The 16,346-nt window shown below is 41.0% G+C and overlaps 1 protein-coding gene across 1 annotated transcript; it reads left to right on the plus strand.

Moving 5' to 3' along the window:
- Positions 1-4,957: 4,957 nt before the first annotated feature.
- Positions 4,958-15,719, plus strand: LOC115797490 (protein mono-ADP-ribosyltransferase PARP14-like). The gene is made up of 12 exons (XM_030754072.1): positions 4,958-6,040; positions 6,125-6,361; positions 6,677-6,901; positions 6,993-7,047; positions 7,187-7,333; positions 8,689-8,751; positions 8,835-9,011; positions 9,150-9,326; positions 9,426-10,034; positions 10,910-11,046; positions 14,186-14,366; positions 15,199-15,719. The coding sequence occupies exons 1-12, from the start codon at positions 5,027-5,029 to the stop codon at positions 15,483-15,485; spliced, it is 3,309 nt and encodes a 1,102-aa protein (XP_030609932.1). The 5' UTR covers positions 4,958-5,026; the 3' UTR covers positions 15,486-15,719.
- The last annotated feature ends 627 nt before the right edge of the window (positions 15,720-16,346 follow it).

A 16,346-nucleotide genomic window follows, 5' to 3' on the forward strand; every position in this document is an offset into this window, starting at 1 on the left:
TTGGCTACGCCTAGAAATTCTGTCCATAAAAATTATTAACAGAATCTGTGACAAAGGGCTGCCCTAGCAGAGTCCAACACCCTCAGGAAACAAGTCCAACTTATTGCCAGCAATACGGCCCAAGCTCTTAGGCTCTTTTTCCACCGATTGGGTGCTGGTGCCAGTATTTGAACCCTTCAGTGGTTTTTCCACCGCGAATGCACTTGCTGAAAAACGGGTTCAACTATGGCCCCGCGAGCTAGCTCGTCTCGAACCACGAACGTGTGACGAAAGCGGCAGAAGGGCATAGCAACATAGCTTCTGGGATCACTGGGGCACACAAACCCCTCCACAACAAAAAGGTAGTGAGTCACGGCGGACTGAACAGAAACATGTGACAAATTTCCTGAACTGTATCTCAGTGTACCAGCATTTATGACATTTAGGGGGTTGGTACTGCAGATCTTAAAAAAGATTTCTTTTATTTCTGTGGTTTAAAATCACATGAAGCTTAACATTTGCTCTCAGCATAATTACTCAAAACTTTATTCAAAATATTATTATTATTATTATTAGAAAAAATTATTTAAATCATTTAAAGTTACATTTTGACAGCTGAAATGCCTTGTGGAGTACCTGCACAGCCAAGAAAAGCTCTTGAGAGTTAAACCCAGGGGTAAAAGTAGGCAGGTACGGTCCTTCGTACCACTAAAAGATTGTGCGCCAGTACGCAGTACCTGGAATTGGGGGAGTGGCTGTATGCCATAGAACAATCATTCAAAACCAGTCACGGCTGCCCTTTGGGTCAGAATAGATCCGCTAGCAATAAACAGTCTAAAACATGACTTAATCAGTTAATAAATAGCTTTTTTTTTTTTCTCATTTCAAATTGTTTCTGCACTCTTCCTGCTATGCTGGAGCCACAATTCTCTAGCTTCTCTTCCCTCGGAGCTCGAGGCTTTCGTCAACGGCCAGCCTTTAAAACGTTCACCACTATGTTTAAAGTCTATCTGCTCGTTACAAAATTTCCTAATTAAAAGCAAAGAGAGATATTACCTAATTGTGTTTTATGTTATTATGCTCAATTTCAACAATATAGCACAGCTCAAAAACACCGCTCATGACCAGAGACTTAATTTATGCTACACAAGAGCACATTTACCTCCAAAACACAGTGGTTTTATATATATATATATATATATATATATATATATATATATATATATATGCACACACACAATCTTTGGCATAGTACCCACAAGAATTTAAAACTGCTTGCACCCCTGGTTAAACATAGATCTTTTCTGTTGTTGGGCGTGACTGGATAAACATGAGGAGGTGGTACTTTGAAAGTAAGTGAAAATGAAAGAAGGAGCACTCACAGAGTAACACAGACAAGTGTGAGTCAGGCTAAATGTTCTCCTGTTTCGAATTGTAAATAAGATGGAGGAATACCCGTATCCACTTTTTTTTGAAGCCAGTGATTTCACAGACAAAGAGAAGGAGAAAGTGAGGAGATATTTCCAGAAAAGAAGAGACTCTGCTGGCGGTGACTGCGGAAATCTTGAAAAAGTTGGAGGACGTGTCTATAAAATCTGTTTCAAGGAAAAAGAAGGTAGGAGGTGACACTGCGTTAAAGTCAGTTATTTGTAAAATACGTTTTCACATTTGTGTTTAAATGTAGGCTGCTTCAGTGACTGTGGATATGGCTGTTTACAGATCAAGAAAGAGTTTTGCAGAGGAAGTTTCACACTATCACTCTTCCTAGTGGAGAACAGCGTCTGACTGTGAGCCGGACTAGTTCACCGCAGACCTCTGACCAGCCATCGGCATCCCAATCACCGGTATGATTTACTGCCCTTTTAAGGATGAGTTATTGGTTACGGTAAAAAACAAATATTCAGGCCAAACCAGTTTTAGAGGCGTGACGTTAGCTTTCACCGAGAGAGCAGTCTTGGAGGAATTTGTAAGGCTGAGAACAGTAGTGATAAAAACTGATGATTTGCAAATAATTGAAAGAGATTACAAATACCCTAAAAAACAGCATTTTAAATGGTAAAACTTAGAATTGAATTGAATTGAAAACTAAATGATCACTAAAGTTGATTGAATAGACAAATTTAGAAAAAATGTGCTTGACATTTTAGAAAAATGTCATATTTAGCGGAATGTGTATCTCCTCTTCTCTTTATACCTTTTGGGAACTGAAAATAAGAATTTCTGTAGTTGTGAAAGCAAATGTTTCTCCCATGTTTGTTGGTTCCCCTTTGTTATATTTTACATTTCATTAAGCCTTAGCTGTTTTCAGTGGGTGACAGAACTCATTTACTTCTTTGGCACTGCTTAAATGATTAAGGCCTTCCCTTTAAAATGCATCATTTGGATGGCACAATATGCAGATATGAAATGTTTATATATTATTTTGCATTAATGTCTTTGTATATGTACAAGTTACCCATGCCATGTGCATTACTGTACCTCCATACAATCAACGATGTTGGTTTTTTAACTATGAAGACATGCCAGACGATAATATTCATTGGATATTTTATCAGGTACACTTTAAAGGTGTAGGTAGGATCATCTGTTCCTTTCAGAACTTCCTTAATTCTATATGATTAGTTCTTGATTAGTGGTTCTTTGAGTTCCATTTGCCTTCCTACCATATTGAAGTAGTCGGGCCATTCTCCTCTGACATCAACAAGGCATTTTGACCCAGAGAACTCACTGGATATTTTCTCTTTTTAGGACCATTCACCGTAAAACCTACAGTTGGTTGTGTGGGAAAATCCCAGAGGATCAGCAGTTTCTAAAATACAGTCATCCAATAAATGTATAAGCAATAAGTGAACCATATATTGTGGTTCACTTATTGCGGCTTTTCATCAGTGGATTGATACCGTACTGTACACAATGGAAACAGCACTGTACGCCACTGTGCGCAAGTTTGCCAATTTGAGATTGTACACAGCACACTATTGGCTGAGGGAATGACCAACCCCAGCCCACTAACTGGCAATATGCTGTGGTTCCTAAACACCTGAGGCAAACCTTGTTAATCCAGCTGTCCAGTGGCTTTGAGAGTACATCATATATCATATGTCTTGCTCATATTCTAAGGTAGGCTTGGGTAGCATGGAGGGCCTAGCCTGAATGTATGCCATGGCCAGGATTCGAGCCCCCGATGGTAGTGTTGCCGCCACACTATCCAGTCCTAGGAACAGCTGGGATAGTGTGCAGGACCCAAGCTTGGACAATTATTATTATTATTATTTTATTTTTTTATTATTATAATAACAGAATTTGGGGGGAAAAAAAAACACCAAAACAAACTAAAATAGCTGACATGGGCAAGATTACATTGATTAGAAGTTATGAATATCGGTTTTGATTCATTTTCAATTAATTGCCCAGCCCACACTGTAAACCCAGATTTTGATTCCACTTAAAAATATTGAGTTCATATTACTTAAAATTACCTAGAATGTGAACATTAATTGTTAATGCTGAGTAGACTGTACTTTTTGATGGTCTATCTTATTCTAATTATGTGTTTGAGTTCAAACAACTTAATATCATCAAGTTTTCCACCTGCTAAAGGTCTATTTTATACCAGTTTTAACAGACTGGCTTAATACCCAGCTGCATGGTGGCATGATGGTTAGCAGTGCCACCTCACAGGTATAATGACATCTAGAAGGTCTGGGTTCAATTCCGGCTTGGCCCAGGCCTCTTGCTGTTTTGAATAGAAGACATTAGGTGTTTTTGTTCACAACGCTCTCTCGTATAGTTTTTTTTATTGTTCCATGGACAAATGTTATTTGTAAATGTTAATGTACCAGCATTTAGCAGGGCTGAGTTTTATCATGTTTCTTTACCAAATTTAAACAGACACAGTTCAACACTGAAAAAAATATTTGTGTTACTGGGCAGTGTGGTGGTTAGCACTGCTGCCTCAGAACTAGAATAGCTATCTGATAGTCTGAGTTCAATCCCACCTTAGTCTGGGACTCTTGCTGTGTGGAGTTTGTATGTTCTCCCTGTATCTGTATGGGTTTCCTCCCACAATCTGAAGACATGCAGTTACTGGGGTCAGGTTAATTGGTCTCTCTAAATTGCCCACAGGTGTGAATGGTTGTCTGTGTCAGCCCTGCAACAGGCTGGTGACCTGTATGGGGTGTACCCTGCATCTTACTGCCTTGTCAGCTGGGATAGGCTCCACCCCCCACACAACCATGAAAAGGATAGGGGAATTGATTGATCAAAAAACATTTTATTTTTTCATGAACTATAAAAGATAAGTTTGGTCAATTAGAACATACAATTTAGTTCAACTGGAAATGGAGTAGTGCTTACTTAACAGGCTCAGTTAAATGAACTGTTTCAGCACTTAAAAAATTTAGGGCAAGGAGTTACCTTGGTTTTTTTTAAGTAGATTCAACTTATCCGGGTTTACAGTGCAATGTGATACAATACAAGAGCTTACAAGTAGTATCTTATACCATAAAGTTGTTAATTTTTTCTTTTTTTTTTCTTCTTCTTTTAGAGCATTACAACCCCAAACACAAAAGATCTTGAGAAGACTTTCAGGATAGATGTTTTTCTCCTGTATTACCTGAGAGACAACTGCAAAGCAAACAAATTTTTGGAAAAGCAGCTGTCTGCAATCGGCTGCACAGTGGAGTTAAATTTTGATGAAGAAGAAGCTTTAGTTAGAGGGGAAGTTGACAAGAGGCCAGGAGGAGGTTTTAGTGGTGCTGCAGAGAAATGGGAGCAGCAGGTGGATCAGGTCTTCATCCAGCTCACTGAGAGCTATGTCTGCCATCATGTGCTCGAGCCAAAACAGATCAAAATGGTACTGCAGGACCCCTCCTTTAAGACAGATGATATCAAAGTTTACACAGAGAGCGGCTATGCTGTGGTTGTGGGAGAGGCAGGTGCCATGAAGGAGAAGATTGCAGTTCTTGAAAAGAGTCTACCCACCACAAAGGAATTGCCAATTGTGGAGAAGCAGTTCAAACTAGTAGAAGAAGAGTTCAATCGACAGATGGGTGCTTATCATCCAGAGGTTAAAATCAACAGAGATAGAGCCACAATCACTTTAGAAGGCCCTGACAAAGAGGTCCAGTCAGGAACTGCAAAACTTGATGAATTGATTAAGAACATAAAGGAGAAGAGAGTTAAGTTCTCCACATTTTTGCTAACATTCATCACAACCAGTGGTGCCATCTCCAAATACCAAACTCACTTCCAGCAGAGCCTCAGAAATCCTGTTTACCTTGAGGTGGGTTCAGATCTGGTTCTGTCCAGTTTGTCCTCTGATGCTCTGAATGAGGCTGAAGCAGCAGTGATGAGAGACTTTAAAGTGGAGACTGTACTGCTGCAGGGTGTTGTAGATCTTGGCAGGGTGAAAGAAATCCTGATGAAAGCCAAGAACGAGGAAAACAGGAGAGAGCTCAGAGTGGATATCAGCTTCATCCCTGGAGCCAGAGGAACTGCTGGGACCAAAGTACGATTGGTGGGCTACAGTGAAAATGTCATCAAGCTCAATGAGGTTCTTCATGACATCAAGATGAATCAAGTGGAAACTCAAGAAACCATCAATCTGCCCAATCCTGAAATGGTCGACTGTTTTGATAAAATCTTAGCCCTGATCGGCATGAAACAGACCAAGGTGACCTTAAAAGCGTCACATTTCCCAAATCCTTGTGTGTTTGTGTCTGGTCCTCAATGTCATGTTCAGGAGGCCAAGGAGGCCCTAACATCAACTCTTACTAGTATGACAGTAGACACTTTGACTCTAGATGGACCAGGGGCTCAGCAATACTTCCAGGCAGATGGTAAAGTGAGCAAAGAGCTGGTAGAGAGCTCCTGTCGCGTCATTATCCAAGAAAAGCAAGCTGTGATGTCCTCACATGTGTATAATAGACCACGAAGCACCAGCAGGCTCAGCAACACACCTAGTTCTCTGATCTACAGTAGCATGTACAGCACTGTTGGAAGCTCTGCGGTCAACAAAACAAACCTGAAGATCAAGCTCAGCAGTTTGGAAAATGAACAGGTTTGATCATTTCCATTCTCTTCCATTTCCCATAATCCCAAAACAAAACAGCAACATTCATGTTATTCAATCTTATTTCCACAGGTGGATGTTTTGGTGGTCCCCATGCTCAACAAGCAGCTGAATTCTACAAATATTGGCAAGTGTCTGTTGAGTAAAGCTGGCAACACTTTAAAGTCAAAGTTTGATTCAGTCATAGCGAATTGTGCCCTCACCCCTGGTGATGTTCAGCTGGTTGATGCACCTCCATCTCTGGGCTGCTCCAAGATTTCCTTCATTGAGTGCTTGCCTTGGGATGGAGTGAGAGGACAGAGTGTGCAGGTAAAATTAAATACATTCAATGGGAAACATTTCTGTGAAGGAAAAGGTTTGATTTGTGGCTTATTTACCTTTAGAAAGCAAATGAAGTGCACTTCACTGTTGACGGCCTGGAATGACTTGATGGTTTCTTGATATCACAGTGTAGAAAAGTAATAGCACAGACAAAAAAGATCAAATAGTTAAAGTAGTGAAGCACAAACTGGAAGTGAGGATTTATGCAACTAAATCTTCCTTTTTGTGGAGCCTCAAGGTTAAGTTCTTCATATAAATAGGAAACTTTACTTAAGTTAAAAATATGTCATTTTTGATTTACAGGCTCTTGGCAGTGGGTTGAAGAAGTGTTTGGAGTTCTGTGTCCAGCGGAGCTTGAGTTCAGTTGCCTTCCCAATTATTGGACCAGGAATTGTTTTAAAATACCCCCTGAAAGAAGCCATTCAAGTGCTGACTGATGTCATTCACCAGTTTGGATTATCTGCATCCACTGGGTCTCTTACAAACATCCATATCGTCATTAAACCTGGCTATCCTGATTCTGAGGCGGTCAGTGTCACTTGATATACATCCTGTATCTGATCTGTAACATGCATGAATCAATTATTTATTCGTGTTATTCTGGTGTTTTTAATTACAGTGCTACCATGATGTCTACAAACAGCTCAGCCTAAATATGAACCAGGGAGGCCAAGGTAAACTAGCACGACTCAGACACATAGTGAGGAGTTACAAAGCATTTGGCCAGTGCCATATTTTACTGTCTTCATTAGAACCCTCATCCATCAAATTAACTATCAAAAAATATCTAAAGTGTGGTGTTCTTTCTCTTAGCAATCTTCAGGTCCCTCACCAGTGACCTAGATGACATCATCATGGCACTGGGAAGCAGGGTAAAGCTCCATGTGGTGTTTGGTGACATCACTAATGAGACTACAGATGTTGTCGTGAACACAACCGACTTTCAAACTTTTGATGTTGGTAGGTGAACCTGTGGATGCATCCAAACGCAGGAAGTCCTAGTGAGCAGGAAGCTCATGCTGTAATTGTAAAGCTATTTTTAGCCATCATGGTGGCTCTTTTGGATGGCATAGGCAAACAGTATGTTCAAGAATATCTGAACAGAAAGAGTGATTCCTGTGTGAAAGCTAATCTTTGAAGATTCAAGTTTTCATCTCATATTACCAACATCAGTTGGAAAAAAACCTCATCATATACTTATGAACTGGCAAAAATGAACACAGATAGTCGTGGCCCCACAATAGAAGTAGTTATTTGTCAGGTGCTGACGTTTCCAGTTGTAATGTAATGTACCAGTGGCTGTAAACTACTTCCTTGTATTTTCTTTTTCTACTTTTTTGTATATTGTATTTTACTCGTAATAAGCTAACATGGCTGTAGTTTCACATTCTGCGTGCACAAAATGGCAAATTCAGCAGGAAAAGGCTTGATGGTTTACAAAATGCAAAATAGAGGCTTATAGGCATTGTGGAAGGCAAACAGGTGAATAAAGATAACTGAGACACTAACAGTCTGGCAGAGAGGTAAACTGGTATGCTGCCCGGTACATCGATTGGCCATGAGGAATTTCTGTTCTCCACTCAAGAGAAAGGGGAAGGGACATAAATGCATGTGGATTAATTGGGAAATATGGTCATGTGTGTTGATGAGTCAGTGTAAGCAGGAAGCATAACTAAGAAATCTAATGGGTAGGTGCAGGGTCTAATGTCACATTGCATCCAACTGCAACATGTCACAGTTTCAATTGAAACTTTGGCATATTGCATCTTAGTGTAGCTGTAATTTATATAGAGACCTGTCCACAACAATTCGATGGATTACCAAAAAACTGAAGTAAAGAATGCATATAGTGTTGTGAGTAGGCCAAGAAAGTACCAGAGAAAGATTTTAATTATTTCTTAAAATATATCACTATCTATATATCAGTATTCATTCTCCTCAGTTCAGCAATATTTCATTTAATGTTGCCATGAGGTTTGTATTTATGACATTTTTTTTTAACAACAGACCAAATTATTGAACAACTTGTCCTGAATTTGGGTCAGAAAAAATTAGAGTTTGGCATGCTTCTCATAGAATAACTGGTTCTATAAAGGTTTGTAAGCAGGGGCCGCAGCAGCAGCATTTATTAATGCTAGTGCGAAGTAGTTGCATTAATATACTAAAATGCTAAACCAGCATTTTTAAACCTAGTATAAAATTATAAGAATGATATTAGCATTAGCATATTAGCGCAGCCTCACAAAGCTGCAATCAAAGACTGTTCAAAGATTGTTAAGTCTTTTTATGTTTCTTTTCTTTGTCTTCTTCTGCAGATGGCGTATGCAAAGACATCTTAACTGTAGCTGGACCAGAGGTGGAAGCTGAATTGAAAGCAGGTGAGAAAAGAGGAGCAGCTACTGATCTTCTCATCTTGCTTATCTTCTTGTCACTCATGTCTCCTGTGTCACTTTCTGTGCAGCACAAGTGAACCGAGGAGAAATTTATGTGACCCAGTCTGGAAACTTCCCCTGTAAAGCCATCTTTCATGTGTGTGGACAAAAGGATGAAACTGTCATTGAACAGCTTGTGTGTGATATCATTTCCTATTGTGAATGGTATCAATACACCTCTGTGGCAATTCCTGCCATCTGTGCTGGTAATTATTTTGTTAGACATTCTAAATATTTGTTGTTAAACACACACACACACACACACACACACACACACACACACACACACACACACACACACACACACACACACACACAACTAAATGCAAGTTGTGTTTTTGCAGGAGCTGGAGGGTTGGACCCTGTCGTTGTGGCAGGTGCCATTCTTCGAGCGATCAAAGCTTGCACGTCATCCATAGATAGCCTCACTGACATCCGCCTCATCCTGATGAAGATCAATGTCTTCTTGGCTTTTAAAGAGGAAGCGATGCAGATGTTTTCCCCCGCTGTAATCAACAGAGGTGACAGAACTATTCACAAGCTGAAATATAAATATAAATAAAAATACTGATCAAAGTTTTTAAGACACATTTTACTGATTTGTTTCATCCACCTTCTAGTGTCATTTCAAGAACCACAACAACAGCCTCCTCCTTCTATGAGTACATGCCTCAGCAGTCTCCATATCAGCTTTACAAGTCAGCAATCTGTCTTCATGTTCCTGGGTCCTTCCAAAAAAGAGGTTGATGATGCCATGGAAAAGCTGAAGCATCAATATCAGACCCAGTGCTCCAGTAACACCTTCTCAAAGGAGGAAGTGGAACTCCTCACACATGATGACATGATGGATCTGATGGAGCTGGTGAAGGCTGAGGGGCTGGTCATGCAAAAGGATCAGTCTGGAGCCCTAACAGTGAGCGGGCTAAAAGATGGGGTCGCCCGGGTGATGCAAAAAATGTGTCAGTGTCAGTACGGCACCCTCGTAAGAGAGGTGAGAGTCAGGGAGGAGGATGATTTGTACAACAGAGTGGTTTGGTGCATCCTGGCTCATAATGGTAACTGGGAAAGGCTTCCCAAAACAGCCAATCACAAACTGGAAATTAAAGAATTAACAAACGGAATAATAGATGGACAGGGGCTCACATGGGAGGTTAATCTACAGACGATGGAGGCCACACGACCACTGAGCAGACAGACAGCAAAGCTGAAAAGACTTGAGAATCTGCCAGGTGAGAAGATAGTTCACAGTGATTTTACAAAATGAACCTCACTGATACTGAAGTTGGAAGTTTGAGAATAATGCTAATCCACTAGAAACAAATCTTAATTTCTTAAAATAAATAATTACACTAACATACTACTTGTGCTGCCACAAGGTTAATGTTCCCGGTTTCACTCGTGTCTGTTCGTTCGAAGAGGAAAAACTTCCACAGTACTCCGATGCAGAAAGAAAATGAAAGTTTTATTCCACAGTTTCACATCCTTTATGAAGAGCATCCAGGCCTAAGTTTTCCTCCACAATAAACAAAACTATGGTAGAAAAACCGTGTGGCTCTGTCCTATGCTGCAGCGCTTTGCCCTGCACTCCCCTCTCTCCCCCTCCAGCGCTGCACCTAATTTGCATAAAACCACAAAGTGGCAAGCTCAAACTACCCACTAACCCAGCTTTTACTGAAAACCTGTTCACAACAAGACCCCAATATGTAAACATGAATGTAATAAAATAATTTTACTTAAATTTTAACCCTAACTTTACTTATTAAATTACTATTTAAACAAAATAAGGTTTACAGCAAAATAAATGCTTTATATATCAACTAACTTAACTTGGCTCCCACACTATCAGCAGGGTCTATTGATGAAAATCAGGATTGTCTGATTATGTTGATTTCAGATTTCATTGCAAAAGAGGACTCATTACAAGATTTGTTTTGATTTCATTCATACACCAAAATCATGTTTGTAGCTGCTTCACTAAAAATTAGTTGTAAATTGCATAATAAAAGTCAACATAGGCTCCTTCTATGTCTTCTTCTATGTATGCTATATACCTTGCTGCCTAATCTGACCTAATCAAATATAACAAATATGCTGTCTGTTTCAGACTTTACGTTCCCTCTATACTGGGACAATATGGCTGCTACTGAGACTATGAAGGTGGTTACACTGGATCCTTCCTCTGCAGAATACCACACAGTGAAGGAGGACTTCAAACGAACTGTCAGCAAGACTGTGATGAAGGTGGGTGGCTTTCCCTGCACAAGGAAACCCTTCAGTTTCTACTTATACTATCTGGGTACATACTACTTATTCATTACTTTATTCTCCTACATATAAGAGTTGAAAGAGATTTGACTGGTCCTCTTAATGAAGCATTAGCCCACGGTGCCCAGCCGGGCACAGCCCAAAACAGGAGACATGGGCCCGCTCTCATGTAGGGGTCGGGTGCAACGTGTGTTTGGCAGTGGCCAAAGTTGGAGGCCCTGCCGGTCCAATCCCCGGTTATTGAGACTGGCTATTGGGACATGGAATGTCACCTCTCTGGTGGGGAAGGAGCCTGAGCTAATGCAAGAGGTTGAGACACTGGCTAGATATGGTCGTGCTCACCTCAACACATGGCCTGGGCTCTGGAACCAGTCTCCTGGAGGGGGGCTGGACTCTGTTCCAGTCTGGAGGTGCCCTCAGTGAGAGGCATTGAAGTGGGGTGGGTATTCTTGTATCCCCTCATCTTCCTGCCTGTACATCGGTGTTTTCACGGGTGTACAAGAGGGTTGCTTCCCTGCACCTTTGGACCAGGGAACGGGTCCTGACTGTTGTTTGGGCTTATGTGCCAAAGGATTCACCGTTCTTGGAGTGGCTGGGTGAGGTGTTCGAGGGTCTTCCATCCAGGGACTCACCGTCCTGCTGGGAGACTTCAATGCTCATGTGGACAATGACAGTGAGACCTGGAGGGGTGTGATTGAGAGGAATGACCTGAATGATCTGAGGACTGATCTGAACCCGACTCAGGTGTTAACCCAAGCCCAAACTTGGGTATGGGAGGAGTTTGGTGAGGCCATGAAAAAAGACTTTTGGGGGCGCCTGGGTGGCTTAGTGGTGAAGCCGGCGACCACATACACACTCCGCGTTGCGGTGCAGGCGGCGCGGGTTCGTGTCCCGGCCCGTCGCCGATTTGCCCGCGTGTCTTCCCCTGTATCTTTCCCCCATTTCCTGTCTCTCTCCACTGTCACGAAAAGCCGCTGTGGCCAAAAAAATGCAAAAAAAAAAAGACTTTTGGATGGCCTTGAAGCAATTCTGGCAAACCGTCAGGGGACTCAGGAGGGGAAAGTGGTGTTCTACTCACACGGTCTATAGTACAGGTTGGGTGCTGCTGACTTCAGCTGAGGCTATACTCAAGTGGTTGAAGGAATGCTTTGAGGACATCCTCAATCCCACTGACACGTCTTCTGTAGTGGAAGCAGAGTCTGGGGATGAGGGGGATGACTTGCCCATCACTGGGGGTGAGGTCACTGAGGTGGTTAACCCTTTAACAGTGGCGATCACCCCTGATGCCACTGTCACTTGCCCTTACTTGCTGTGATAAGCTGATCAACACCGAGTGTATCACCGCTGAGATGTCAAATCAAACAAACTTTGAATTCCCATAATTACGTGACCATTTGTCCTATTGGAAAAATTCAAACTGTTTCTAAAAGCTGAGAAATTGTGCTTCACAACCATTATTATCATTCTTATTACAATTGTTACTGGAAGGCATTTTTGAAGTATGTTCTCTCGCCAGTGACAAGTTCGGGTGGATGAGTTTTGCCCTGAGTTCCTGAAGCCTCTGGATGTTGTAGGGCTGTCTTGTTTGACACACCTCTGCAGCATTGCGGGGAGATCTGGGGTAGTACCACTGGATTTGCAGAATGGGGTGATGGTCCCCATCTTTAAGAAGAGAGACCGGGGGGTGTGCTCCAACTATCCAGGGATCACACTCCTCAACCTCCCCTGTAAGGTCTATGCCAGGGTGCTGGAAAGAAGGTTCCGTCCGTTAGTTGAACCTCGGATTCAAGAGGAACAATCTGGTTTTCATTCTGGTCACGGAACGCTGGACCAGCTTCATCCTCTCGAGGATATTTGAATGTGCATGGGAGTTTGCCCATTTGGGAGATCTGTGCTTCTCTGCCCCTATGCCCCCTGAATAAGCGGAAGATGGTGGATGGATGGATGGATGGATGGATGGATGGATGGATGGATGGATGGATGGATGGATGGATGGATGGCAAGTTCACCCTGAGAACATGTGATGTGACAGATGTCAAAGTGGGTCAGTGATGGTCTGGCAAGGCATATCCATGGAGGGACGTACAGACCTCTACAGGTTAGGCAGTGGGTACTCCTGGTGCCCAACAATACCTGGCTTCATCTGGCGAGAGTATGCAGACAGTTCCTGGAGAATGAGTGAATTGATACCAGTGACTGTCGCCCACACTAGTCTGAGCTAAATCACATAGAACACCTCTGGAACATTATGTTTCAGTCCATCCGACACTGCTCAGTGATGCCCTGGTCCAGATGTATGAGGAGATTCTCCCAAGACACCATCCATCAGGCATGCATAGAAGCAGGAGAGGGCCATACAAACTACCGAGTATCATTTTGAGTTGCTGCAATGACATGCTGGCAAAATGGACAACCCAGTTGCATATTTCTTTCATTTGGATTTTTGCGGTGTCTTTGAATTCAGCCCACTGTATATATTGATAATTTCCGTCCAACATTGTGGCTCATTTAATTCCTGACACATTAGCCACATAAGCAGATATCCAGCATGATTTATTTCCTCCATTGAGATCTGATGCGTTTTCTAAGTGTTCCTTTAATGTTTTTGAGCATTGTAATTAAATTATTAAAATAATGAGTTTACACATGCTATTAAATGCACCAAAAAATTATATTAAGAATAAATGTTGCCAATGATTAAATGTTATGCCTAAAAAAAAAGTCAGAATAACTAAATATTTCTGTTATAACTATTATAATTATTTAAATTTATATATAAAATTGAAATGTAAAAATATACAAAAAACAAATTAAGAGAAATCAATTGTCACATTCTATAAACAAATTGATTGCCACATTAAAAGAACATAATATTTTTAAATTCAGAAATGCTCAAAACTCCAAAATTTACCTGCAACGTGTCACCTTTCAAAAGTTTTTCAGGTATGTAGTATCAAAGTAATTAGTTAACAAGCATTGATAGAGAAACTTCTCATACCTGAAACATAGGGATTCACACTATAAACACATTAACCTTGCCCTCAGGTGTGATTAACATCCAGCACTAGTTTGTTTGGCAGCTCACTGATTTTTTGGCCTTGGTGTCTCTTGTCAGATTGAGCGTTTGCAGAACATTCACCTGCGGCGCGCCTACGAAGCACAGAAGAAAAGCATTTCTGATAAGAACGCACAGGAGGGCGGAGCAGGGGAAAAACTTCTGTACCACGGGACAACCCAGGAAAACTGCAACTCCATCATGAACACTGGATTCAACAGGAGCTTTGCTGGGCAAAATGGTAATAATCTTTTAATATAGTAAACAACGACTGAACAAAATAGAAAATTTTTCTGTTGCTTAAAAACAAATCACTGGTGTTGAGCTTGTCTTAGAAATTATTACCTCCTACACACCCCATACCCTCCAAGCTTTTACATAGGCATTTAAACCTTTATGATCTTATGATGATGATCTCAGCCATCAGAGTTGTAAAGAGATCATGTCTCTATTGGTTCTCAATTATAGAAAGAGGGATTGATGGTGGGTCATTTGCAGATGGCTTCCAGTATTTTACAGTCTTAAGTATAGTTACATTTGGCCTTCCTTTATGGATACAAAAGAGGACTTTTAGGATGCTAAAAAAAACAAATATTAATAGAAACTTTCTTTTCACTGTTTAGTGAGTTGCAACAGTCTTATTATTTCTATGACCCTGATTCTCATTAATCAAAAGGATGATGTTCTTTATGGCTTTCAGTGATGTTATGGCAGGCTGTTTTAACATAAAATCTGTGGGGTGTATGTCCTGATATATGAAAACTGTAAAATCCATATGATACACCCACAGACAAATATACAGGTAGAAAAAGAAAACATAATAGAAAATATAACTAAAAGGGCAGGGCAGTCAGAGCCCCCAGGGGACCACAACAATAACATTAAATTGAATTAAAACCATAGACGTGACCAAGGGTGTGCTTTCTTTTTATGATCAATTCATGACGTGGTACAAAAACACTTTGTATTAATAATTTTTTATTATCATGTAATTGACAGTGGAAATCACTACAGTGCAGCTATTAGTACCTATTGTTAATTTCCCTTTTCTTTTTCTTTTTTCTCACACTCAGCAACTGTATATGGTATTGGGACATATTTTGCTGTAAATGCCAGCTACTCAGCCAACCCCACCTACTCCAGACCAGCTGCTGACGGTTCTCAGTTAATGTTCGTCACCCGAGTCCTCACAGGCATCTACACTCAGGGCCAAAGCAACATGAAGGTGCCTCCACCTCGGAACAGCCTGCAGCCTCACGACCGCTATGACAGCGTTGTGGACAAAACGGACAACCCCACCATGTACGTTGTGTTTCATGACAACCAAGCTTATCCTGACTACCTCATCACATTCAAGTGAGAGTGAGGAGAAAGTGATGAATTTCAAATTTTGGATTCTGGAAAATCCAGAAAGAATAAGATTGAAGTTATATTTATTACTACAGTGACTGGCAATATAAGAACTAGGTAAAAGATTACATTAAAGATTAAGAAAATTTTGCACACAAAACAAACTTTTCTCGTTGAGTATCTATATGGTCATTAATCTCAGGAGGAGATGTGATACTGATGCACTTTATACTGCAAGCAATCATGTTTAATGTAATAAGTTTAAGTTTTTTCAGTGTAGAATTATGTCTGATTTTAAGCTTATGGTGAAAGCTATAAAATGATGCCATTACAGCATTAATAAAATTATGAGGTTACTGGTGTGTCACTGAATTTTACAATAGCTGCTTCCAAAGAAATATGAGGCAATTTGACGTGTGCGAATGGATGGGCTGCGTCTCAGTGTAGCAGCACAGCTTTGGTCCCAGTCCGACATCTACTGGTTGCACCCAACCAGTAGCACTACCGCACCCGGTAGTGCTGCAGCATATACAGGTTTTACAACAGGAAACTCGTGTGATTTTCATTTTTTCAGATTTATTTTATTTCTACGGTTTAAGCTCACATGGAGCATAAAACCCAGTGTCCTTACCGTAATTTGCTGTAAGCATAATTACTGAAAAAAAAAAATTTATATAAATATCATTTAAAGTTATATTTTGACAGCTGAAGTGCGTGTGGAGTACCTGCACAGCAGCACACCCAGGGGCGTGGTGGCCATCGGGAGGTTACCCGAACGCCCAGTCGTTTCCAGGCCGAACCAGCCGGTGATCGGAATTATTATTACTATTTATTTATTTTTTTTACTATCCAAATAAGCACAGCAGCGCTT

This window comes from Archocentrus centrarchus, chromosome 18 (genome assembly GCF_007364275.1).
Source record: "Archocentrus centrarchus isolate MPI-CPG fArcCen1 chromosome 18, fArcCen1, whole genome shotgun sequence".
NCBI classification, from domain to species: Eukaryota; Metazoa; Chordata; class Actinopteri; order Cichliformes; family Cichlidae; genus Archocentrus; species Archocentrus centrarchus.